The 26,850-nt window shown below is 44.8% G+C and overlaps 1 protein-coding gene across 2 annotated transcripts in view; it reads left to right on the forward strand.

Moving 5' to 3' along the window:
* Window positions 1-3,063: 3,063 nt before the first annotated feature.
* The window catches only part of SLC12A2 (solute carrier family 12 member 2), a 908,845-nt gene continuing 885,058 nt past the window's right edge, over window positions 3,064-26,850 (forward strand). Inside the window, exon 1 of one of the 2 annotated variants that reach the window (XM_069625621.1) lies at window positions 3,064-4,793. In XM_069625621.1, coding sequence (XP_069481722.1) covers window positions 4,305-4,793 — 489 coding nt within the window. In that variant the 5' untranslated portion in view covers window positions 3,064-4,304. The remainder of the gene's footprint in view (window positions 4,794-26,850) is intronic. The other variant, XM_069625620.1, reaches the window with a different exon arrangement.

The following is a 26,850-nucleotide window of genomic DNA, read 5'->3' on the forward strand; positions in this document are numbered from 1 at the left end:
TATGACATTTTATCAACAGAAAATAGCGGGCATTGTTACCTATGGCTCTGAAAGAAAGGCCCAGAGAGAACAAAAATGATGGGATAAACTAGAGGCCAACCAAAATGCACACCTACTGCCCTAATTAGGGATGCTATATCACTGTATGTTCAAGTGCTATGGAAAATGTGCTGTATGCTGAGAAAGTGCTTATCGGTCATTAACACAAATAACCTCTTAAGTGTCCGGGCTCACTATTTATTAACATCTATTCTCGAGTTCCCAAGAAAATGGCAAAACTGTATCAGATGCTCTTGCCGATGCAAACATCTCTCTTGAGTTACTAATCTCAAATCCAGTAAGAGCAAAAATTAAAACTTGATCAACACGACTGGATATGCCCAGGCCAAATGTAGCACTCATATAGATTTTAACTCAACACTGCTTGGTCATAAGATATTTCCCAATATGACAGATCATTTAATTAAGAGCCCCTCGCATCATTTTAGAAATCAGTACTTAAGATTTAGATTAAATCTATGGCCGACGAACGACATATTGGCTCGGCATGATCAGCAAGGAAATCGCATTTCTGTTGAATTTGCAATAACAAAGGTGTGAGAGAAACGTTGCAACATATAGTTGTCGAATGTCATGCTTTAGTTTCAAAGCGTAAGGTTTTCTGCAAGGCTTTACTTAATACATATCGCCCCTTATCTGTGAATGAGATCTGGCAAAATATTTTTAGCTCACCGAGATTAGCAATTAAAATTTCGATAGTGCATTCTTTTAAATCCTTGTATCAACATTTAACATTGTAAGGCATCACATTTCCTTAATGGGATTGACGGCCGAGGGTTGAAGAAGATCAAGAGCTGCATATACATTCTACAAAATGTGATTGTGCAAATGTCTATGGTGAACTATTTTTAATTCTATGAGAACAAATTGCATGGTACCATTGTTAACCCCAAATTTTTCATCTAGCCTTCACCATTAAGCAACTGTATACAAAGTCATAGTCTTATATTAGCTGTTGTGAACTGTTACTCCTGGCGTTATATTTTTTGTTAACACCTGTCCGTGATTGAATACTGTATACGATATCATGGAACATATGAATTCTTGTACGAAAAATATGTTTTACATTTGCGCTTGTTTTTATGATAAACCAAACTTTTGTATTTTTTTTTGAAAGGTTGAAATATGTTCAGCCAACCAAAAATTTAAAAAAATAAAAAAAAGAAATGCAACTGATCACTTGTGCGCTTGCCCCCTGCACTTACCACCTTGTTCTTGCAGGATTGTAACAAGGCGGATATAACAGTTTTTTTGTTGTTCGTCCTATGTTCCCTTCCCCCAATTTGTCTTGTGGCGCCTATACACTTGTGTATAGGTGCCATACAAGTGTCCAATAAATAAAAAGCAAAAGAAAGGCAGTTAAAGGAAACAAAAGATGGCAGAATAGAATCCCTCTTTATGACAATAATCAAGGGGGAGAGAAATATAATCTGATTGATGGGGGCAAATAAATCGGTGTGAAAGACATTGTCAGTGTTTACTGCATAATTGGAGAAGCTACAAATATAATATGGTTGTTGGAAATCCAAAGTCTTATTACTGAAAGCAGTGTTGATTTAATGTTCCCCATTGAGAATTGAAGTGGGGAAAGTTTTGAGGCAAACCTCACCACAAAGTACTGATATTAGTTGTAGGAGTTTTATCCAGGCAGGCGAGTATGCCAGGAAAGGGACAATTACTGGTTAGTCCTGGCAGGCAAGCTGACCAAGAAAAAGAAAAGTTGAAGTTCTGCAATGCGGGAGAAGTTAGTGTTGGCAAGTGATACGTCCACAGGTATGCTTTGTTGAATTGTTGTGAAACCATCATAACATAACTGTGTTGTTCACAAAGGAGAAATGTGATGTGATGAAGAGTAATTGGTCTTCAGAGAAGAAGATAATTAATTTACATACTGCTTTGATAGATGTAGACAAATACTTTCTTTTGGTTTGTCAAATGACAGATTGTGAATAATTGAAACATTTTCTTTAAAAGTGAGAGATCATACTTTGAAAAGACATTCCAATTGCTGAGTTAAGGACTTATGGAATGACAGGAGGTGTGCGTTGTACTTGAAGTGGAGTTTTGTTATTGAAAAGATCTTTCTTGATTTGAAAAATCTGTAATTGATCCAGTGGAAGGGGTTTTAACCGTGGTTACAAGAATGTTTTTTTAAATATAAATGCTATGTAGTTTGAACACCAAAATACTTGTGGTATGATTTTGTTATATGTATAAGTGAAAGGGACAAAATCCTTGGACATTAGGTTATTTTGCCTTATCCTTAGTTTGATAGTTAAGGATACCCTTGTTAGGCTAGGTATTTTTAAAATGGGTAATTGTGAGATAATCCAATTTTCTGTCTTGGATTTCTGACCCCTCACAATATTGTGACTAATCCCCCAATGTTGTCACTCCCTGCGAAGGGGGAGCCCCTTCCCATGAGGCCAGGGTGGTGAGGCTGCTACCCGATAGTCCCCCTGGTGGTGGTGCTCAGTGGATGGATCTCATGAGATGGGAACCCCCTTTCGGACCAGAGACGGCCCCCTTGGGAGAATGCAGTACCCGACCAAGCACATGACCCTGGTAACCCTTTCCACACTTACCCCACCTTTCCTTTACCTTCTTCCTCTTTAAACCTACCTTCATATCCTATGTACTTTTCTAAAGGCAGTCCAAACAGAGTATTGAGACGTCATATCTTTTGAGCAGGGCATCTTGCAGAGTGGTGGCATTTTGAATGACGCCATTATAAATGCTTTGTTATGGTACAATAGTGTGTTTAGAGGCCTCAAGACCTGCTTGGGAACACAATGAAAATAGGTTCACAGTGGCAATGCAGGAATGTATTCTTGAGACCAGCCTTGTCACTTTCTTTGAGCCCCGGAAGTTGATCTGACCTTTAACCATTTACACAGTGACAGACATTAAAGAATAGAGCCTCCCACTCAAATCCTGTCACACTATGTTTATTTAAGCGCAGCCGTTTAAATATACAATTCCAAGTTGTTTGTCTAAATGGGATAGCTGCATAGCTCTCTGTGCTTTGTGGCGCCCGGGAGGTTGAAAACACCGCATTTTGTTTCGGGCGGGTGACTTATCTGTGCGGGTAGCGAGCTTGGCGCGTGAGATCGCGGGCTTGCAGAGCGAGTTGAAAGCCATGTTGGTAGCAAACGTGTTAGGACGCTGAAGCCTGATGTTTGCGACCTGAAGGCCACGTGTCTGAAGTGAGCGTGGCCTGGGCGACTATGTCGCTCCCCGGACTCCACCGCAGCAGTGGATGTGTCCAGGTGCAGGGGAGTCGTTAGGCTCAAGGCTGCAGTGTGAGGTGAAGCGGCACCGCCGAGGGGGTCTCGTTTCACGAAGCCTCTCGGGCTTGACAGACGCCCGTGCCGCCGCCATGGTAGTCGCCTGGCTCCATTGTTACCGGTGATTGGGCTGGTGAGGTGCAGAGCGCGACAGCCGGGCGGCGGCAGCTGCAGAGACATTGTCAGCGAGGCCGCACCCTGTCCATCCTCGCTCTCTCTCTCTCCGGGACACACAGCCGCCGCTCTCGCGATACATCAGAGCGTGAGAAAACCGGCAGACTTCTCACACACAATAAGTTAAAAAAAAAAAAGAGTGGCGCGGAAGGAGCGCTCGGGGACGGGGAGGGGTTCGGCGGCAGCAGCATCATCATCATCATCCTCCTCCTCCTCCTCCTCCAGATCTGCCGCCAGATCTGCCGCCACACGCAGGGCGCCAGCACCGGTGGAGAAAGAGAGAGAGAGAGAGGGGCGGCTGTAGGAGTGCAGAGGGAGGGCTGCGAGCATAGCGAGGGGAGGCGCTCTGGCAGCACGTTTGGCGGTCCTTCCTTCTTCCCGTCTCGCAGCAGCCGCTCTCTTTAAAAGGGCAGAAGCTGCAGCCCTGCCTGTGTGTATGTCAGGAGTGCGGGTGCGTGTGCTCGGAGCCGTAGAGGCGGGCGCGCTTGGACTCTCCCCCCACTGTCTGCCTTCACAGTACATGTGTTCATAGAGCGGCGGCTCCTCGCCTGTTCCCCCCCCTCTCCCTCCGGCATTGTCTGAGCAACTGCCGCCCGCCCTGTGTGCCTGTGCCCCCGCCGCCGCACCGTGCCCGGTCACACAGTGATCGGGATGCTCCCGCAGGAGAGGCTGTGAGAGGAGGCTCAGGTGTGCAGTGGAGGCGCAGCCTTGCGGCAAGAGGGCGGAGGAGGAGAGAGCCACAGAGAACAGCAGCCGGCACCGCCGCCTCAGCAGCAGCACAGCATGCAGGAGCCGGGCGGCACGCAGGCCCCTCTGGCCCCCGGAGACGAGGAGCTGCTTGCAGTTGGCAGTTGTGACGGGCCCAACCGGCCCCTGGGCCCCACCCCAAGCCAGAGCCGCTTTCAGGTGGACCCGGTCACGGAGGGGGGCGCACCCCGGACTCGGGATGACGAGGCCAAGGGCCGCTTTCATGTTAACTTCGTGGACCCGGCGGAGCGGGGGGCCGGGGGTGACTCCCCGGAACCTCCCGCACACGGCGGGGTGAGCTTCCAGAACGGGGACACGGCTCTGAGCGAGGGCGGCAGCCTGCACTCGGGCGGCCACCACCACTACTACTATGACACGCACACCAACACCTACTACATGCGCACCTTCGGACACAACACCATCGATGCCGTGCCTCGCATCGACCACTACCGGCACACCGCCGCCGACCTGGGCGAGAAGCTGCTGCGACCCAGCCTGGCCGAGCTGCACGACGAGCTGGAGAAGGTGAGTGACCCGAGCTAGGTCTGTGGAGGCTACTTGGGATGTGCTTAACGGTTTGGGTATAGGAAGTGCACGGGAGAGGCGCAGTAGTGATGGTGTACCATAATACCACGTACAACCCTGTCCGTACAACCCTGTCCGTGGTGTTATGGACAGGTGCTTCATCCGATGGTCCTATTGCCTTCATTCATAATGTACAATTCAACCAGTGCATGCGTCGTGGGGCAAGAGATGTGCATGTAATATGCATACATGTAAAGCACATCGCGTGTGTCGATTGATGTGCAGGTATGGGACCAGGTCGCACATCACATTGCTCTTAAGACCTCGATGTAGAGTGCTGTGCGTGTGTTAGTGTAACAAAGTGCTATACACAATTAACAGGGTGGTATGAAACGCGATGGGCGTGCTATTCCATTTGGTAGGGCGTGCGGTATGATGGGGTATTTTTTTACCGTTTGTAAGGCAAGCTCTTGACCCGTTTGAGTGTTGTGCAAAGGGTCACGTGGATTGGGTTAGGGCTGGTAGAAAGCGAAGAATGCCATGAGAAAGTTGAGTGATTGCATGTGGCACATAAAGCGATTATATGACTTGTCGGGTAGCTTAGCACTGTACATGTTTAGTATTGCGGCCGATGTACTTTGTTGTGAAGACTTGGGACACGTGGAGCTCAACATTGACAGTTGGTTGAGTGTTGGGGCGGGGGGGTGAATGTGGCATGTACAAAGTTACCGGGGGTTTGGGCATGCACACAGAGTGATGTCTGTGCGGAGACGTTGTAAGACGTTTAAGGTCTTGGTGTAGATTTTCAAAATCATGGTGCCAAGGGGCATATTTTGGTGTTACTTGTGTCTGGTTTTCGGTCTCCCATGAGAAGGGCAGGGTGACGGTATGCTTTTCGGAGCATGTAGGTTCTTCCATATGGGGCAGTGGTTAAAGGGATGTGTGGCGATGACCGTTTCTGTGATGGCCGTATGGCATGGGGTTGCTTGAATCAAACTCCTTCCTCGTGATATACGTGCCGCCCCGGCCTCTTCACAGGATGCATGTTGTCTATATGTATTATTTGCCGCCAGAGTAGGGATTGGATCTGCTATTGTGACAGTTAATTATAGAGGGTGTGTGCTGCTCAATCCTCTTTGCTGCATACGCCAATCAAGGGTATACATTGTGTATTTTTCGTGTGACTGTGTATGCTTTCAAACATTGGGCCGAGGATGACCGTGGAACACTATTTTATCTCTGAGGAAGGAAGCTTTGTGGTCTTGAAACCTTACAGCCAAACGCGCATTACCTTAAAGATACCGTCGTCTTTTTCTATTGTTAATTACTTTTTGGGGGGGAACCCCATAATCATTGCTTTTATTGGGTGATGGCACTGTCATCAGACCCCAATGGTCGGGACTTAACATTTGAGTGATTGTTTACATACCTGTCTAATCAGGCAGTTTGTTATTCTGTTCCTACCGCCTCCAACGACTTCTGTCCATTCGTGTCCAGGCCTCTGCTTTGGCATTCATTCTGTTTAGTGGTGCAGGATGTTTCCAGTCATCCTTTACTCGATAAGCTGATGATTAATTGTTTCCCCCTTCTGATTGACCCTCCATGTAATCCAGCTCACTGTTTGGGAGCCAAGGTGACCACATACTGTGGTGCAGTATTTCAGAGCTTGGCGGGAGATGGAAGGTTCATGGTTAAAGATTCTCATGATGCCATCAGTTCAGTACCAATAAATGTAATCGGTTGAGGGGTTTATCTGAGAAGGTGTCGCCGTACAACCACCTAGACAACACAAGGTATAACCCATATGCAGTGAAAGGCATACCACAGTGTACTGACGCCCCCTGTTTGATTTTGAAGTATGTGATGAGCTGCTTTCAGAAAGTGTAAATATGCGTGTTTCCTCTTCAGGCGCATGTCAGAGTTCCCATCCTCTTGGCAAAGGTTATTGTTGTAGTTATGTTGGAAATAAACCACTAGCTCCGGTTCTGACCCGTCACTGTAGTGCCCCCAACCTTCTCCTATCCTCCCATTATTCCCTGAGCCTCTGTGGGCGAGGAGTGCTGGGAGACCGCGTGAGCTCACCAGTAAGGGCTTGCTATTTCCTCCCACGAAATCCAGCTTCTGTACACTATCCCTGGCATCCGGTTACTTAGCAGGTTCCCTGGGGCCAGGCCCTAACATGCTCCGTGTTCAGTGCACTTAATTTTTCCTTTATTTTTTTTTTTGTTTTTGCATTCACGTTGTGAGCAGATTCTTTAGTTGTTCCAGGTCGTGTGTGGTGCTATGTCGGTATTTCATAGCGTGGACCGTTCCCTTTGCTCCAATAAAAGCTTTGAAGTATATCTAGCTTTTTCTGAGGGTGGCCTGGGGCTAAAACGGCTGAGTGCCTTGCCTTCCCTAGGTGGTGCGAGTTGCAAGAACATCATTTGTGCTGCATAACTGGCAGATAGTATATAGTATAGGTTGATCAACCTACCTTTTTTTGTTTTTCTTGTCTCTATTGCCATGCAGTCCCGCCCCATATGCACATGCATCAAACTTGGCCATACCATCATTGGACCTTGTATTGGAGGCTATCAGCTCTCTGACCACATCCATGCACTTCCACACCACAGCACTAAACCAGACGCTCATCCTTCATGCCACAACGTTCCACCTTCTCCCCCGGCCAACACCCGCTCCTCAAACTCCCACCTCACCCACCCCGTAGCGCCATCTTTCAACCCCATCTCAAGCAAGGAGTTCTGTAAATTGCTGTCCAGCAGCAGACCCTCCGGGGTCTCCCCTGGACCTTTGTCCTGCCTCTCTCCTCAAAGAAATCTTTACCTGTACCCGTGCAGGAGAACAGGCTAGGTCCATACTCGAGGACCCCCTCACCTCTGGCATCTCCCCACAACCCTTAAAAATAAAATAGTGCATGTCAAACCCCTACCAAAAAGGCCTTGACATCTCTCCCCTCTCCCTCCAGCCATCAATTACAGGCCAATCTCCAACACCAGATTCCTGGTCAAACTCATCAACCGCTCTGCCTACACGCAGCTCAACCTTTTCGCTGAATCCAACAACCTACTAGACCCTGCTCAGTTAGCCTTCCGGTCATGCCAGAAACTGAAACCACACTGATCTCAATCTGGGCAGACTCTGATGGATGCGCTGCACTGATGAGATCTCAGCAGCTTTTGACACCATTAACCACTTAATCCTCCTCGACTGACTCCACTACCTCCTCTGCTCTCAACTGGATTGCCTCATTCCTTAACAGGAAACTAATTATTTACCTCCTCGGCTCGCCCGGTGAACACCAGAAGGCACTTGCCTCTCATCTCTGCTTTTCAACCTCTACATGACCCCGCTGCCAGGGATCATCGCTCGCACAACCTCATTTGCTATAATTGCGCTGTCGACACCCAAATTATTTTGAGCCCCCAAAACCTCTGATCCACTACCCGTCCTAGTAGCCTGCCTTAGAGATAAAATTATGGATTACAAGAAACCACCTGCTTCTTAACCCAGGGAAAACAGAGATCATGGTGTGTGGCAACACAGTTCTACTCCTATGACCACTCCCATGGCCCCCTACACTTGGCACCCCCAACGCAGTCAAACTAGGCTGAGCAATGGACTCTGCTATAACCTGGTCCTACCAGATTAATAACGTATCAAAATCCTTAACTGCCACCTGAGGCTTCTGAGATGCATATTCCCTTACCTCAGCTACCAAAATAGACTGGCATTGATTATGTCCTTTGTCATGTCCAGACTGGATTATGCAAACTCAATGTACTTGGGTGCACCGGCCAACAAACTCCAAAGAGTACAAAGCGCAGGTGACGGACTCCTTCTTGCACTAGGACGAAAGGATCACATCTCGTCTGCTTTTTGCACCCTTCACTGGGTCCCTATTGGATGAAGGGCCTTATTCAAAATCCTTTGCAACACACACAGAGCAGTTCACAAGGCTGGCCCGGCCTACCTTACCTTTTAAGAGAAGATTATGCCGTACCGCCCAAGAAGCACCGTAAGGTCAAGCATGGCCCTCCTGGTGATTCAAGCCTCATTCTTTCATGATTGGAGGGTCACCCTATTCGAGCTTGGCACCCACACTGGAATGCACTGCCTCCAGACATTCAACACACCCAGAACTACATGGCCTTCTACAAAGCACTGACAACATGGCTTTTTCCTAATACATGAAAATGATCGCCTAATGCCACCAATGGCCAGATTTTGGAAAGAACAGCATTGTCTTTAAAAAATGAAACAGAGTTGCGACAAACCGGTTAACAAGACATCACCTGTGAAAAGTAAGAACTATCTGGGTACGGAAACCGCCATTACAGACGGCAGGCTCTGGGCTAAGCACCCACCTGGTTATCAACTTACAGAGCCACCATGCATAGCCTCATACCACTTATGGATGAAACACTACGTCGTATCATGCCACCTATCGGGCACACTCCGTGTTATACGATCAAATGAGGAATCCACGGCCTACTTAGGAATAAGGCCATGTACTCCGGCACCAGAGGTGCAACAGCGACGAGGCATGGCTGGACTCTCGGGGGGAATCGTGTGATAACCACAATTATGTCCGGAACTACCTAGCCTCACCCCACAAACCCTGACCAGGCACCCGGAAAATGGGCCCTCTTACAACGGAGCCTCTGGAAAAGGACTGTTCAGGCAGCCTAATGCATCAGACTCTGCGCAAACCTCCAGGACAGAAACGGCCTGCTCACTGAGCTCCAAAAATATCCAGGAACGGGGGCCTCCTACAGGTAATCGGACACTCGCTCCCACCAATATGCTCATTCTCCACTTTACACCAACAAGCAGTAGAACGCAGCTATACCTCTCAATCACTTTCAGCATAGCTGCACACATACCTACATTAGCCCATGAAACACCTCAACAGTGTTTTAGAACAGTTATACCCCACATAAAAAATCAGCCTAGCTGCACACATCTTTTACACAGGCCCCACGTCAGCCAGAACGCAGACTGAGACCACCTTCCTTGCTGCACGCATTACGCTGATCTCTCGCAACCACTGTATTGCACCTAGCATTAGAATGCAGCTAACCCTGCACAAACCACTCTGGCTGCACACATACCAAGTGCACCCAAGCACTATTGCCCTACTCTCTCCACTGACCCGGACTACGGTCCCCTGCGTTTTCAACCCACCAGTGCTTTGAAGGTCATACTAATGGTCTATAAGGCGCTATACAATATTGTTGAAATAGCTCATGGGCATCATGAAAAGGCTCCTTTTTGTGCTATTGGCATCTATTGCATTTTTTCATGTTATACTGTAGCAGGGGTGTTCATCCTGTGACTAGATGTTTGGACTACGATTCCCACTCATCCCTCAACATTGCCTCTGCTGGAAAGGGATAATGGGTTTTATAGTCTAAAACATCTGGAGAGCTAAAGGTTGCAGACCCCTACCCTACAGAAGGAATTGTATGGCTTTAATCCAATTTTCTCAACCTGCACACACCAGCAGCATGTCCATACCCTAGTTGTCTGACCACCTGCATCATGTTCCTCACCCCCACCCATCACGTGCTCACCTACACACACACCCCTTGGTGACATGTACCCCATCACTCGCAAACCATGTGCAGCTTGTCCTACTCCTAAACACGAGCTCTCCTCCATGCCGTGTCCAACCATCATCAAAGCCTGATGGCAGTCATGTGCATCATAATAAATCCGCCCACTCCCTCACACACATTCATTGATACAATGACCTCAGCATCCAAACCGTCGCGCTATCAGTCCATGTATCGGGGAGTGTCTGCCGACCACGAACATGGCAGCAGTGCCCGGTATAAAGAAACTTCACATAACCCACAAAATAAAACGTATCCATTCATCCGTCTATCAATCCGTAAACAAACTCTTGACAAAAAAACAAAAAAAAACAGACACATTGGCTTTGCCAGTGACAAATTTGACAGATTGGTGCAACTCTGTGACTCAACTAACATTGACACGCTCGGTCTAATGACTTGGTATACAATTCACAAATGCTTTCCTGGATTGACCAATATGTTCGAGGTTGGCACCATTATCCCGCAAGGCATAGGATTTTTATTACATTTTTTTAGCTTCTCCTTTAATATAGTGTTCCTGATTTTGGACATATTCGTTCAAAATATTGATGTTTGTACATTTCCTTTCTCAACTTTTGTATAAGATTTATACAAACAATACAATAAAAAAATGCTACATTTGTGCACATGCTTGCATTATGTTTTTGATATTGGTTTGCCATGCGTGGTGATTCTTACACTTAGCCTGTTTGGATTTTGTTTGGTCTGCAGCTTTTTATTTCTTTTTTTTTTATTTTTTAACCCTTTTTCCCCTCAAACTTTAGTTGGGAGTACTGCTGAGAAAATGCATGTGCTTATGTATAAATAACCTACCGACATAGTAATCTCCGAGAATTTCAATGTATTAGACTGAAAGGGCTAATCCCAAAAGATGCATCTTTTGCATCTACAACTGGGGAACTTTCTTGGTTGCAGGGTTTAACGTATCATGGAACCTAAACTCTGTTATTAAGCGTGGAACTTATAGGCAAGTGCTCGGTAGAGCAGCTGCTTCAGTAGCCCCAGAGATAAATGGGAAGGTGTGAATGCTGTTCAAAACGTCTAAACTGTAGCTGGGCCTTGGTAAAGGATGATGTTCTCACGCAGCCGCAAAGATTAAAGATTAGTTATCAAGAAGTACATTCCCTCTTATGTATGGTCTTGTATTTTAGGTTTGGTCAAGTTCCGTCTATACATTTTATAATAATTTATGTAATTGCAGATGGGCGGCTAGTTACTATTTGCCATGGTGATACTAGTTTCATTATTGGTAATTTCCTCCATCCGGCATTGTGTTCTTTAATAAACCGATTTAGGAAAAAAAGGAAAGCGGAGGCACAGTTATGTGGCAACTGGTGGATCTCTCCCTGTTTTACTTGGCTTCAGCTGACTGAAATGAAGACGCGGATCCTATTGTGGGGTTGTATACTAGCCAGACCTTAATTCACTCGCCCCTCAATTCTCCTCACAAACGCAGGTGCAAATCTTGAGGCCTGTTTGTGTAGTGAGTTAGTTCTACTTATTGTTAGTTATACTAGACCAGTTAGTTATACTGGTCTCCCACTAGGTAAGGCAGCAGGGCCTATTAGATTAATCATTGCTTATTGGACCTGTTGGAAAGGGGTAGTAGCATCACTAACACATTCAATCTTTTGTAGTGCCTGGCCCATTTCTAGGGGGCCGAAGAGCTCTCCAGTCTCTGAAAGCATTTCACACGCTGCAGCCTGGTTAATTGATTGACTCTAGAAGGGGGAGGGGTTTCATTGGTACCAACGGCTGGTACCTTCATTTTTTGCACCTTTAGAACCATGAAAAGGGCAGCAAAACCTGCCTTAAGCTACATCCAGTGCTCCAGATAGGATTTTGACATATTTTAGTCCCAGTTTTTTAGAATTGGAGTAAATCCAGTTTCAAGAGTAAAAATGAGTTTGCTCCTTCGCAAGAGTAAAAATGTCTTGACAACTATCCAATTTGTGCGTGATTAAGACTGTTGGAGAACATTAATGACAAATAACTTGTTGATGCATACCACCCAGCTTCATCTTCATTATACTTGGGCACTAAAACTCTGTTAAGAACTACTATGGATGCCAGCTAGTTACATAATAAGTCAAGTCCCTCACACAACCAGCATCACTTATCTGCCTCTTGGGCCTACTGTTGCTGACTGGCACTACCTGCTTGACAGACACTCCATGTTTTTGCTACATCTCTCCATTCATTTGCCACTCTGTTTCCCCGTCTCTCGCTTTCTGAGGTTCTGCCTCTCACCGCTAAGTGTTGCTATGCCATTTTTTTTTGTTGAGGTCTGTTACTGTCACGCTGCCTTTCCCATCACTGCATTCTAGTATTGTTTCCCTCCTACAGTGTGCTGAATCAGTTGATATAACTTCTCATGTCATTACTCTGGCTATATCTGTGTTTACATGTTCTTGGTTGTGGTTGCTACTCCTTTTGATTCTTGCAACTGAGCATCTTATGTTATTAGCCTGCCTTATGTAATTGGAGTGTCTTTCTCTAGTCTGGATTTTCTATTCACAGCTCTCGCAGTCTGCTGTTGATGTGCTTTCTTATTTTTCTGTCTCTTTTGCTCTGATTCTACCCCTCACTCCTATTGTGTGCGTGTTACCTGTTTCGTTTCTCACTTTCTTTGTTGCTCTCTTATGTAGCTCACTGGTCTCGCTTCCTGTTTTGGGTTGTCTAATACGTTCTCTGTTCTCTCGGCCACCCCCCCCATTTGTTCTCCTGTATTTAGGTTCGGAGTTCTTTCCTCTCCTTTTTGTATTTTGACATAGCACCAATAAATATTCGAAAAGCTGAAAATGCCTTTTCCATTTACAAATCTAGTGCAGCTTTACCACTGGGTGCTTCTTTTTAGATGTGTGCAAACCTTCTTTTGGCCATTAGGCTGGGAATTATAGTGAAACAGTTTGTCTCACCAGATGCACTTGTTCGAATGCAGATGTTGTACCAGCACTGTTTGCCATTAAAATTCTAAGAGCCCAGACAAGATGCGTGTTCTGAGCCATTGTAAGTATTGCAGCCCTCATGGGATGTGCTTGTTCTTAGACATTCCAGGTATAGCAGCCCTCGAGGGATCTGTATTTCGTTACAGGTATAGCATCCCTGATGAAATGTGTTCTGAATCACTGAACATTTAGTAGTGCTTTTGATAAGTCAAAAGCTAAATCGGCTCTGTTATAATTGAATGTTACCTGCATCTTAAACACACACCTCTGAGGCAGACGCATTCACTCGCCTATCAACAAGATTTGAACTAACAGGTTGCACAATCTCTGCAGCAGGGTTGTTGACCCACTGAGCTACCTTTCCCAACAAACTGTTGACTCAAAGGCACAAAGGGTTAGGGCACTGGCAGTTCCATGTGACACTTGCCTAACCTAACTGGCCTGTCAAAAGCCCTCAGCCTGTTGGGACTATCCTACATGAGTCGGGAGATTCATAATGAGGCTTTGAAATGTGCTAGATTTTTGCCAGTGTGACTTAGTAATCGGACATCGGAGAAGCAGAAGTTTTGAAAAGCACAAGACAGGGTAGCAGGGATTGAAGTATTCTTACACTGTCCGCCAGTGTGCATCACCCCAGCTTAGTAGGATGATGGGAAGGATCTATGTGAAAATACCCAATTTTCTACTGTGAGGTCAAAAATCTTGCATGTAAAAACACTTAATGTGGGTATGATGCAATCATTCCTACTGTGAATAATTGGCATTTTGCCACGACACATGTATAGCAGCTCTGCTGATAAATTAGGCTACTCTGCCTGAATATAAAGCAGCACTGTTGAGGTACTGGTACAATATGTGGCAATGAAAATATATAGCACTGCTTCTACCTGCATGCATTAAACCCAGTTGCGGTGGGCAGGTGGTCAGAATGGGAGTTCAGACTACATGCCCAGCTATTCCTTGCTTTGTAAGACAAACTGTGTATGGTGCCCTTTCATACATGCACGTGAGCACATGCAATCCTAAGACAAAAAAAACACATTTTCATATAGAACATCAAAAGCTTGTCCTGCTCACAAATGCCAAAGAGCGACTTGCTGGTAGGTTCCCAAGACATCAAGAACCCCAAGCCCTTAAATGTAATTGATGTGCTTCTGTCACGAAAAGAGAAGTTTTGAAATGCCCATGCTACTGCAACTGCACTCCCTCTATTAAAGATGATTAAAACTTAGGACAATGAAGCCAAAATGCAGTCCGAGTTTAAGACCATTTTCATTTTACACAATACTACATGGGTCCTAAAGCAACGTCCAAAGCATTTTCATGATTCAAAATGCTTTAACACCTTAAACCGCAAAATCCAGGCAATTGAGCAAAGTGAAAATAAGTCCTTCTAAATTACTCAAAGTATTATCTTGATAGAATGAACAGAGGACTGTGTTTAGAAAATGAACAGACCAGAGCTCATACCAGTTGCTTCTTTCAAGGAACTGTGATTGCTAGTGGATTTGCAAGCGCCTGCTGGCCAGGCTGGCACCAGTGAGCTCCATGATATATGGGGCTGCTGCCATATATAGCCTGTGTAGGCTGTATGCAAGGAAGAATTAAAAGGGCCGTATTGACAAGATTTCTGTGCGTAAAAAGGCCTGATAGGCACCTTATCTGGAGGGCTGGCTACAACTTTAGGCTATGGAATGCAGCTCCACCCTAGACCCGCCCCCACGTGCCTAAGGCTGGTGTCAACCTTCTGCGGGTCCAAAATAACTAACTGCTTATAAGAGCAAGGATCTCCTACCTGCTGTGCCTTCCCATGACTATGATGGCCAGGGCCAATGTGTGTTGCAGTCCAGAATATCTGGAAAATTAAAGTTTAAAGGCCCCTACCTTTTTTAAAAGACCATCTTATCAAGCAATGCTTATTATCCCTGTATCCAGCCCACGTCTGGCTCCATGTATTCACCCCATTTCTTCTCTGAACCTTCATTTGTACCCCATTTCTAGCACCTTCATTTCTGTGCTTAAAGAGTATTCCTTATAGCACAAACCTAGTCGTAGAGCAACGTGTAAGGTGTTTCTCCCTAATGTCTCTGAAATAAGGGGTTAGCAGCAACCTGGAGGAGTCCGAAGCATGGGATACTTGCAGCATACTGCACTCATGTGCACATGACAACCCAGGGGGTTGATGGGTGACCCTCGTATGAGGGCATATGGCAGACCCCAGAGTGGGCAGTATGCTTGGTGGGAGGTTTGGCCCCCTCCTATTGGCTGGTCAGCCCTGGTGGCTAACAGTGTGTGCACCATGGTTAAATAAACAGTCACAAACCTATCTCATTTGACCCACTTGAAAGCCTTCTTTATAAGACAAGAAATTGTAAAACTGGATCTTTGGCATAAAATAATTACATAACATAGACGGGCACAAGTGAGCAAGTCACTTCACATTTGGTAAATAATGAAATATCATCAATTTGGCCACCTGTAAGCAAGTCAGTTCACATTTGGTAAATAAATAATTAAATATTATCAATACAGTATATGTCCGAGTACTAGCCTCGGGTTTTCTTGCACTTGGTTTACTATGATCTCATGCCCGTACTCCTAAGCACCTGGTAGCTGCAGACTACCACATGGCGCACCACTTCAACAGACTCCTACAGGCACAATATGACTAACGCAGGAAATTCCCTACCACAATTCCGTGCACAGTGCGGGGTATATTGCCCACCGCTGAGGCATACAATCTCCCACTGAATCTGCCTATGAATACTGACACCAGATGAAAAGGTCATTGTCAGTGTTCACTCGTTGCCCCGAGAGGTATGAGGGGGCCAAGGTGATTGCGTGGATTAGCTGCTACCCCATCCTCTGAGAACATTCGCAACAACCTTTCCCTTGAAAGGGGAAAGTAAAACAACAACTGCGTAGTATCAAAACAACCAAATCTCGCGGTTCTCTTAGGCCTCTGAAGAAAGCCTGTGTGGGAAACATGGAAATGGGTCAGTGACCGCTCCCCTCACTTTCCCCTTGCTTGTTTTAGTTTTTTTGTTTCTCTTATTCCTTTTTTTAACAATAATATCCCATCTGTCCCTCCACCAACACGACTACCCCATGTGGGAGCCCCGTTTCTGGGCGGGGTTAACTAATTCCTCTACACCTAATGAGGGACCGAAGAACCAAATCTGGTCGCTCTTCTCCTCGCACTGACGGGACTTGTACACTTGACCAAGCCCAACTATGAAACACATGAGAAGGTACCGCAATGCAGTCTAGGAATGCCGTTCCTCCCCCTTACTTTCCCACTCCTACCTTGAAGCCAGATGCACACAGTAATGTGTGAGAGCGACACTGCTGTTTTAACAGAGCGGCAGCGGTAATGTGAAAAACATAGGCTGACTATCTCCCTTGGCTCTGACACTGCACACCCTCTCAACCATGGTTTGGGGAGAGACGGGCCAGTACGGAACGAGGACCCCCTCAGGGGACATCACATCAATCGGAGAGCCTGCCCTCTCTGATTTCCCAGAGCTTATCGCCTTTGCACAACACCGGGGGTACCCTTTATCTTCCTTGGCCCTGCCCAGCAGTTGCTAGCATGCAGGGGACTACTGACTGGAACGGAGGTGGAATAACCTGGGGGAGGGGGGGAGGGAGGGAGGGGAGAGATCTGACTCTTCCAAAACAAACGTGACAACAGAGCCCATTTACACACAGCAACCCACATGAAATGCGGGTTTACATATTTAAAACTCCATACACTACTTTGTGTACTAGGTCTGGACTAGCCATTTCAAAATGGACCAGTGGAACCTGATTAATCTTTAAGAGATTTGTCCCTGCTGTAAGAACGGGACTTTTTTTGTGCCAAAGAATCCCCTCCGAACTTAGGGAGGGCTTTCGGGTCTTGCACAATGATTCATTGTACAACATGGAGCAGTGGGTTTCGTGGCGATTTAACTGGCTTAACAAGGTTTGTGTAGCCAATAAAGGACCCCATCGAGTGATTAAAGTTCAGAAAGCACAGCACATACTTCTGTGGTAGCTAAAACGACAACGGCCCGTTTGTAGGCTTCCACTTGGTTGTCATTTAGAAGAATTACTAGAAATAATTAACATTTGCTCGAATTATAGGTTTTGGAAAATGTCTACATTAACAAAATGGGACATTAAAATACCAGCCACATCAAAGTGGATAATGCATCAAATGCACTGAAAGCAAAATATTCACGGTAACAAACACCCTAGTTATGCTCGCCAGCAAGTTTGAATACCATAAGAATGGTACTCCACCTCCCCAAGTGATTTATTTGTATTTGTAAAGCGCACAACTACCCTCTGGCATCGTGGCGCTGTTAAGAAGGCTTACTTGGTTACATAAGCGCTTGTGAAAAACAGATTTAGTGACGATAAGTGCTGGCAGAGATATACAGTTTGCCTGATCCAGTTGGAGGGTCAGCAGTAGCATAAAATGCCAAGGGACAGTGTAGGTGGCACAGACCTGATGCGGAGCATAGCATAGACATGGTGCTTACCCCATGTTGCAGGGAGCAGCTGGTGCTTACCCGAAGGCTAGTGGGCAAGTAGAGTTTGCTAGGTCTGTTACTACAATGCACAAAACCACAAAGTAAATAAAAATATAAATAAATACAAAAACCACAGATGGCACCATGTCTTTTTGGGGGGGGGGGGGGTCGGGTGGAGGGGTGAAACCAATGCATGGGAACTTTTTTTAGTATTAGATGAGTTAAAGGCAAATCAGATTTTTTTTTTTTTTTTTTTTTTTTTTTTTAATTTGTTGTAATTTCTTCACATGCCTGTGTGGCTGCTGCTTATGAAACTGCATATTCGTGGTACCCAAATGCGTCTCTTCTCTGGGCACATTTCAGTGTACATGTGCCCAGATTTGATTGCTTTTTATTTTTTGTCAAATACTGACAAACTTTCATAGTGGGCAAGCAACAAACGGATTGTGTTCATGTGTTTGATGGTGCTGTTGGCACTCCGGCTATCACATAAGCCTTTGGAGTGCTTTCTGATCTGCAGTAGGTCTGTTTCTCAAAGAGGCTAACACAGTTGGAGGACAAGCTTCAAATAATATCACAGCCTCTGTATTCTCTTCTTCCACATGTGTCCCTGCTTTTCAACAGCAGGTCTGATGAATCTTGATCTTTGTCTCAATCATAACCGTCCATCTTCTCACCATTAGTGTTTGACCCATTGGATGGCGATGGAGAGCTGCGATGTTCAGCCTCCTGTTGTTAAAGTACTCGTCTGGCGTTCTTTCCTGCACACCTTCCTCTGAGGAACCAGGAATGAGACACAGACACTCAATCGTTTATTGATGAAAAAAAGGGGGTTTGGACATTTCCTCTGTCCCTGATATAAGATGTGTTTCTCTATCTCAAATAACACTATGGGTATGTTGTATGCCAGAATGTTCAAGTCAAACATCCTGTGTCCAAAGAACTATTCTGGCCCTCAGTCTAACTAAATTAACTCTTAAGGTGAAAAGGGTTGAGGTCCCCGCCTTCTCATTGATGCCAACCCTGGCACTCTGTGTTGAACACGGCTATATAGCACCAATGAGAGCACATCTGCAGATTCACAAGCAATTCATTGAAAACTGGGCCTGTCTTTCCCACCATAGAGAGTTCGGTAATCCCTCCAACTCTGCCGATAACACCTGTCTCAATCGGGGCTAGTGAAATCTAGTCTGCTTGTATTGGCGAGGAGATTTTATAAAGGACGAGTAACCCTGCATATGTTTTGAAAGTTTTATTTGACGTTTACTGCAAACAAATTGGTACAGTAAATGACAAAGGCCTCACTGTGCACGACTGGCCTTTGGGTGGCTGCATTGCACCAAATATGAAGAATGCTTATGGTGACTTGCACCATTTCACAGAAAGCACTGGTAAATATTTTGTCACCCATCTATATGATGTGATTGCATTTCTCTTAGTTTGATTATGTAAACTAAGGAACTCTCCCTGAAGGTCCAGTGAGATTGTTAAGCATTGGCAAGGCTTGTAAAATGCTGTTCCAAGTGTACCCACCTCCCTTAATTGTATACTTAGGTTTGTACCCCGCTACTGTATTCCCGTTATGCTGTGCTCTTGCTTCATAGCTAGGTTCGTGTTATACAAAACTCGGCATATACATTCATATTCGCCAAAAGTATTCTGAATACTTGACACAGTCTGGCCAGTCAGAGGTGGTGTCAGTCCGAGGCTACAGGAAACCAATTCTAGAGAGTTGCCCAATATGCCTTAAACTGAGGTGGGGCAGGGGAGTAGAGTAGAGCTGCTCTGAAAACTTAAAATCCAATCTCTTTGCAGAGTGGTGTGGATCACAGTGCAATGCTCCTTGGGATGTTCTGAATCCCTGGAGACAGATAATTGTGACAAAAGCTGGGGTAGGTGGGAAAAGTAGGGGGGTTGTAGTACCGAGTAAGCAACAGTAAAACCAGCGATTTCCCCCATTTGCTCCCAGAAGGCCATAGATGGTAAGAAAGCTGCATGGCTGGACGGGCCTGTTGGTCCTCGGTTCTCATTCTCCTGATTTTTCTTGTTAAGTGGTCCGTGGTGAACTGTGCTCTCGAAGTTAGTGCCTCGAACCATGCACCCTCACAAGGAAGTCATTCCCCTGATCTTTGGGGATACATTCCGAGTGGTTCAATTGTCTTATGTGAACACCACAATGGAAAATCACGCATAGAATAAATCTAAACTTGGCTATTTTAAGTAGCCTCTGCGTGCCCTCCTTTCACCACTGCACTTTCTCAATGGACAGGCATTACATAGGCTCTAAAGGACAGACCTGAGAGGCTCTAAAGGACAGACCTGAGAGATCTATACACAGTGTAAAAATACCAGGTCCCTTCTCCCCTCACCCACTGTTACCTAAAAAGGAGAAATAACCGGGCATGCTGTATCCCAATGCCCTGTCACAGCATTTAGCATTCAATTTCATAATCCTCTGCTACGACATCAAATGGGAGCATTTGGAGAAGGAAATGGTTGCATGAAGCCTGTGGCAGATGGGCACTGCTGCCTTTTTTTTCTCTAGAGCAAAGGCTATCATGAGGCGTACAATTAATAATTTATTTGCAGTTCTTGACCCCACATATTCTAATGTAGAAAGACTTTACTCAAAACTGATAATCCTGGTAGCTTCAAGCACAACACAACTGCTGATTCCACTGTATTCCTTTTTTTCTTTAAAGCCCTGTACAAGCATTGTGAATCTTAAATTATTTCCTCCTGATGCTTCCCATGATCATCCATTGACCGCTTTTTGCTTAATCTGTTAACTCCCAGACGTTATGTGGGTTATTTACTTTAATGTTTTTTTTTTTTCTATTTGGAAACCGCAAAGCCCCTTTTTATTGAATTGTGCAGGACTCCATAAGTGGCAATCTGAAGAATATGCTGTCTTTACGTAATCCTTCACTGATGTCCAATGTTATGCTGCTTTCCACCCATCCCTTTTTTGATTATAGTCTGTCTCCCTGTGTGAGAGAGGTATGCCCAGACGTGGGTCCCTTGCTCGCTGCGCCATAGGGAACCAAGCTGCACTTCCGCGACTCCCAACAAGGCTGAAACTTGTCTGGGTTGCTTGTGTTTCCGTGTGCACAGGGGACCTGGCCTAACAGTTCGGGCTGGGCTGCTCCCATTGGTGGCAGTATCGGACTGATTTGCATATTGCTGGACCCCTTTTGCAATGCGCCGATGGGCTTAAAAAAACGGTCGTGTGGAAGGTTACCCAGAGCAATGCCAGTGGTTCAGATTAATTCAATACCTTCCAGCCATCACTTTTTTGGTTGTATACTACTAGATTATACATTGATGTAGAAGTTGGTGCTCATTAATCTTGAGTCCTCTTTTTCTCAATGTATGCACTAGGATGATCTTCTTGGTTGACTGAATATTGTGTTTGTGTGAATTGGTTGTGTTTTATTTTATATAATTTTTTTTCTTCGTTTGAGTACTTTGTGTGCTGAAACCTCAATGTTTACGTTTCATCCAGCAAACTCTGCAAAAATCGTTTCCCACAGAAGTTGGCATGTTAAACCCAATTTTTTTCTTTTCTTTTTTTCTGGTGGTTCTCAAAGCTGCAACACAAATTAGACCGAGATGGTGTCTGTGTGTGGCTAACTGTTCGTGATGCAGGGGATTGCAATACTCGAGGGAGATGCAAAATACTATTAGCTCACGCTTATTACAAACTATGAACAATGCATAAATACACCTAAAAGCTTGCTCAAATGTACTAGGCAAGTGTAAAGTGCAGTTAAGTGTTGTGTGCTTGCTAAGACATTAAACAATTCATGATTCAATCAACAATTAAAACTGTTCAAACAGTAGAAAAAACAGCATTACATATAAATACAATACATATACAAAACTATAGATCAGTTGTATTTATTATTTGTTATTCTCAACTACCTCGGTCAACATGACTAATAGTACCACACTAAGTAGGTGTGTAAATTATAACCCAACATGTTTCGTTTCTACATTAATGCTTTGAATATCGGGAAATCGGAGGATTGAGTCTTTGCTGTTAGCCCATTTTTAGAGTGGGTTAAAGTGATAAGATATAGTTAGGTCACTAAACTGCAATAGTTGATATATTCAGATCCCACATAACACTGAATTCCATAGGTGATCTTGCTCACTATGCAGAGCGCAGCTGCCTGCATCACAAAACCCACAACTAACGGCTTCAATTACTTGCTAATGACCATTGTTTACAATTAAGGTCCATTCCTACAGTGTACCTCGAATAGATTATCAAGTTAAAAGCCGAAGTAGGCTGGGAAGAGTAAATTCTTAGTATATTCTGTGAGAAAAACATAAGCCATACATCCCTGGTTAGCTTATTTCACTTACACATCAACCATGTTTGTTGATGGACACGACAAACAGAGCGAAAAGCACATACTTATATAGGTTTTCCTCTAACTATTTTATGGTGTTGTGCCTTGCATTCCAAATAGTTCACATCTAAATGGGCGTCCACATCTGTATGTTGACTTGCTGCTGCTGCATTAAATTAATCATGGAGTTGGCCATTAATTTGCACTAGCAGCCAAATCTCTTACTAGCAATAACTAAAAAGTTCTCAGTTACTTCATTACGAGCAGTTGCGCACGTAGGTGTTGTCTAATAGTCAACCCTCCCATTAAGGTCCAACTTCAACTAGTTAGCCGCTGTTTCAACACGTCATTAGTCGATTAGTCGTAGGCTGTCGAGCAAAAAAGACACTCCATGACTAGTGAGCTTAACACTCATTACAAAATTAGCACCCACGGATAATAGCGTCATTGGATGTGTCCGCAGAGACTGTGTTGATGATTTGCAGCAATCGCCATTCCGTTATGCCAATATCACAAAGTGTGTAGTGTAACCTACTTCTCTTTATAGTGCATCATTCTTTGTTCATTAGTAGGGTCATAGCGTGCTATCTCACAGCCATACCTCTTAATGCCAGCAGACTTTCCAAAAGCAAGCGCAAGTCGAGTAGTGTGTTTGACACGCACGTCCTTTTGGTATTATGTTGGTCACATGGGACTCAACATCCAGTCTCTCGCTATCCAGTTGGCACAAAATCGGCCATCTTAGCCTGATTTGCGTGTAATGTGATCCTATTGTCCAGGTCTCCTTATTGGAGTGGCGGTTCACAGATTAAACTACATAAGTCGATGGGAATTAGATCAACACAGAATTTCGTATCGCTTTGGATAATCCATTTTAGTTTAGAGGTTCTCTTCAAAGGCTTGGTTAGTACTCTATACATGAGTATTGCTTAAAGGAATGGTTCGGTCAAACCTTTTTTTTATTGTCCCTACGTGTCGGCCATGTGTTTTCAAGCCTAAGTCGCTCGATTTTAGAAAAATTTCCTATGGACCTTACCCGAGTTTTCGTCCATTAAACTCACGCGAAAACGGGCACCAGGGCGCTGCCATTTTGTGATAGGATTATCACTTGCCGCATCGCCCTGGCTGACCTACTTTTGCGGCACTAAATCATATCCCCCGCCCCTGAGCCTGACATTATCAAAACATTCTTATTCCCCGCCTCTCTCCGTGACGTTGCTGTGCTGCGTAGGCAAACGCGCCCAGTCGTCTTCTACGCGACTTCACACAGAACCCGGAAACCAACACAGATCAACTCGCAACACAGCACGCCACAATTCGGAATATGAAACTATACTTTAAAATCAAACCGCAATACGGTACATTTGGTAAAGTACATTTATTTGACATTAAATGTTTAGAGAATATTCAGCAATTGGCATATTAAATCGGAATGGAATTTTTTTTCTTTTCTCTCGGTCCGCAAATCCGTAAAAGTTTATCGTGAGTCACACGCTGTTCCTTTATGGTACACAGGGTGTTGGTTTTCGTTAAAAGAAGCACTTTGGAAGCACGGTGAATCGCAAGGCTGTTCCATCAACTAGGCACTAGGCCACCGTAAAGGTCGATATGTTGATTCTAGCCGCTAGTACCGCGTAAGGGCATATGGCTCCTTGGCAATCGTCCCATAAGATGGTCAATGTAGTTCAGTTGTTTGCAAGAAGCTGCAGCTGGCGGTTGAAGAAGCCGTCTGCCTGGGTCTGGAATAGGTGGCAGTGGCAATATGGTAGGATGTACTATTTAGAAAACATAAAAATTGAAATTGGTCTCACCAGCCGATCTTTATTACTATTATTCATTTTATTTATTACGGGCGAGCTGAAACTATTTGCTTGCGAGGATAGTGCAATGGAGTATGTTCGGCTCTAAATGCGAAAACTAACGAAAGAAATCGAGGGAAACGCACAAACGTTTTTTTTATTACCGTTGAACCACTGAGAAACTGTTTGTCTACATGCGTGTCGAATGGGCACATGCATGCCCATGTGCCCGGTAGAAAGACAATCTCACAAAGGTTGTACTTGATATTCATTCATTCCGGTATAAAAGCGTCTAAAGAGTTACTTACATTATATTTGCCATTTCCATTGTATCTCTGCGTAATGCAGTCCGTAAATCCCACTGTGTTCGTGCCAACGATTTTTCATATAGTGAACTAACATGAAACTCTGTCTAGTTTCAGAATTTTCAGCCTTATCGTCTCCTACGTTATTGCCCACCTCCTTCAAATGAAGTCTTTTCGTCATGGTCCCTGTCTCTCAAGGTCAAAACAATAGAACCTTATACTGCCAGTGCGATTCGCGGGCCTCTTCAGCCCGCGAGCATAAAATCAAAGCCGCTGACCTTCACTCTACATGAGCGTACATTCTTACTTTGCAACATCCCGTGTAAAGCCATCTGTGAGAACTTGAATTTTCGACTCCATGTTAGTACTAGGCCTCAATGTGCAAATGCGAACTGGCTTCTCTCCCATCTGCAACACCTCGCTTGGCACGTTCTAAGGCTTCCAATTTTGTCCTCGTTGTCCGCGAGCTTTGCAGCCCTAGAGAACCATAACTATGGACACATTATACTTTCCCTGACCTTCCCCCCAAAAAGTCAAAGTACCCGAGGAGTTAAGTGAGATTTATTGTTTGTTTGTTTTATTATTTGCAATATGCAAGCCTCCCCTCGGTTATTTACATGAGATTGCGAAACCTAGTAACAGCAACAAAAATATATACATACACATATTCACAAGGTCAGCGATATGAGGTGAATAGAGAGAGAAGTCAAAGATGACACCCATGTTGTTCGCCACCCAGGATGGTGAATGGAGGGTTTAGGGTTAGCATACTTTGTATGCACACTGTACAATAAAATTGTCTTTTTGAAAATAATCAGATTACAATGATTTATTTAAACCGGGATTTGAACTTCTCAACAAGCTCTGCTTTGGGTGGACATGGTACAGTGGCAATGTTTGGCAATGCATCAGTGCTCTGCACAGAAACGCTCAAAATTCCATATCTGTGATTCTCTAGTACACTAACAATAAGGCCTTTAACAAAGTCGAACTCCATTTCCTCATATACTGGTTTTAACCCCCATTTCTTAGTTCTTTTTCCAAAAGTCGTAGTGTAGCGAGGCATCCCTACATTTCCCGTAGTCCTAGAATGTTCACGGCCCACATTCTCGTTACGGGCCAAGACCGCTAGTAGAGTCCCATGCCCTGTAAGCTGAAATGCAATTGCTTTGGCCTGTACTTTAGGCACATATTGTGGAACACCTCCAATTCTCCTATGTGACAGAATTCTGTCAGTCCCCTCAAATCTCTTGATATAGTTTTATCGAAAACAATCTTCTCAATGGCTTTGTGTGTATGTGAAGATGCAATCAACCACTTCTTCCGTGCCTCCTCTGTGGACAAAGGGCCATGTTCACATTGGTGGAAATGTTGGTTTTCTGTCCAGCGGTGAACTTTGGTACAGTGGTGCATCAGTGACCGCCATTTTTCAAGTAGGACTTCCACTGACCCGTCACGTTTTGGAGCTCCACCAAAGATGGTTGCTGATAGACTGGGATCACTGTGAAATACTTTCAAAACCTTTTTTTTTTTTTTGTTTTTTTTTCCCTGCAGCCGAGATTTTCTTATTGATTTAGCAAGATGCCATACGTCAAATTGATGTTTAATATGTGGGAACTGCTCTCTCATTGTCTTGGCAATTGAAACGTGTCTGTCCATGGCTATGAGGTCGATGTGCATTCCCCTTGATTGTAGATATTGCAATGATTTTATAAATCCTAGTTTCTCCATGGCCACTGAGGATTTACATTGGGACACCTGCACAACCACCAAACTAACAATTTTCTTACTATCCATGTCCTGAAAGTGGTAGGTGCAGTACTTGTCAGAAAATCCAGGGCTGTCGCACTGGCCATCGCCAGCTAGCCTGAATCGTTTCCCTTCGAATGTACTTGCTAGAGACAATTGTTCAATTTTCCAAGCATCACTAAAGGCTGGAAACAGATAATCATGTTGGTATTTGTAGTACTGCGTTTTAGAAATGAAATGGAGTCGAAAAAAATGAAAGATTCTAACTTTCTAAAACTGGGCCCACTAAAAAGTGAGGCAGCTGCACACAGTAGATTGCCTGCTGGCAGCTTCCCCCAGCATCGGTTGTGCAGACCATAAGAACGCATGATTAAATGTACAGGCGGCATGTATTTTGACATTACTGCCTTGTTTTTGACGAGTCACATGAATCAATGGCTCCCCACATACTTCCCCTCCAACTGAATGCCCACATTTCAGCATACTTGTAATATCCATCAAACAACTGTCGAATACTATGTATTTGCTCTCTTTCATTAGACTGTCATCCGGCGTGAAAGTTGTTTCGGACTGTGCCGTTGAGGACATATTAAGAAATTTGAAAGAAATATCGCTGATATCAAGTTCTGATGCGTCGTTGGGTGCTGCTGCTGGTTCATTCTCTGTCATTTCAACATCTGTTACTTCAGCATTGATGGGACAACACAACATTGTCGTCAGCTTTTTGGGTGGCATTTTATTGGCGGGTGTAGATTGT

This window comes from Ambystoma mexicanum, chromosome 6p, assembly GCF_040938575.1.
Source record: "Ambystoma mexicanum isolate Mex_15411 chromosome 6p, UKY_AmexF1_1, whole genome shotgun sequence".
In the NCBI taxonomy this organism is placed as follows: Eukaryota; Metazoa; Chordata; class Amphibia; order Caudata; family Ambystomatidae; genus Ambystoma; species Ambystoma mexicanum.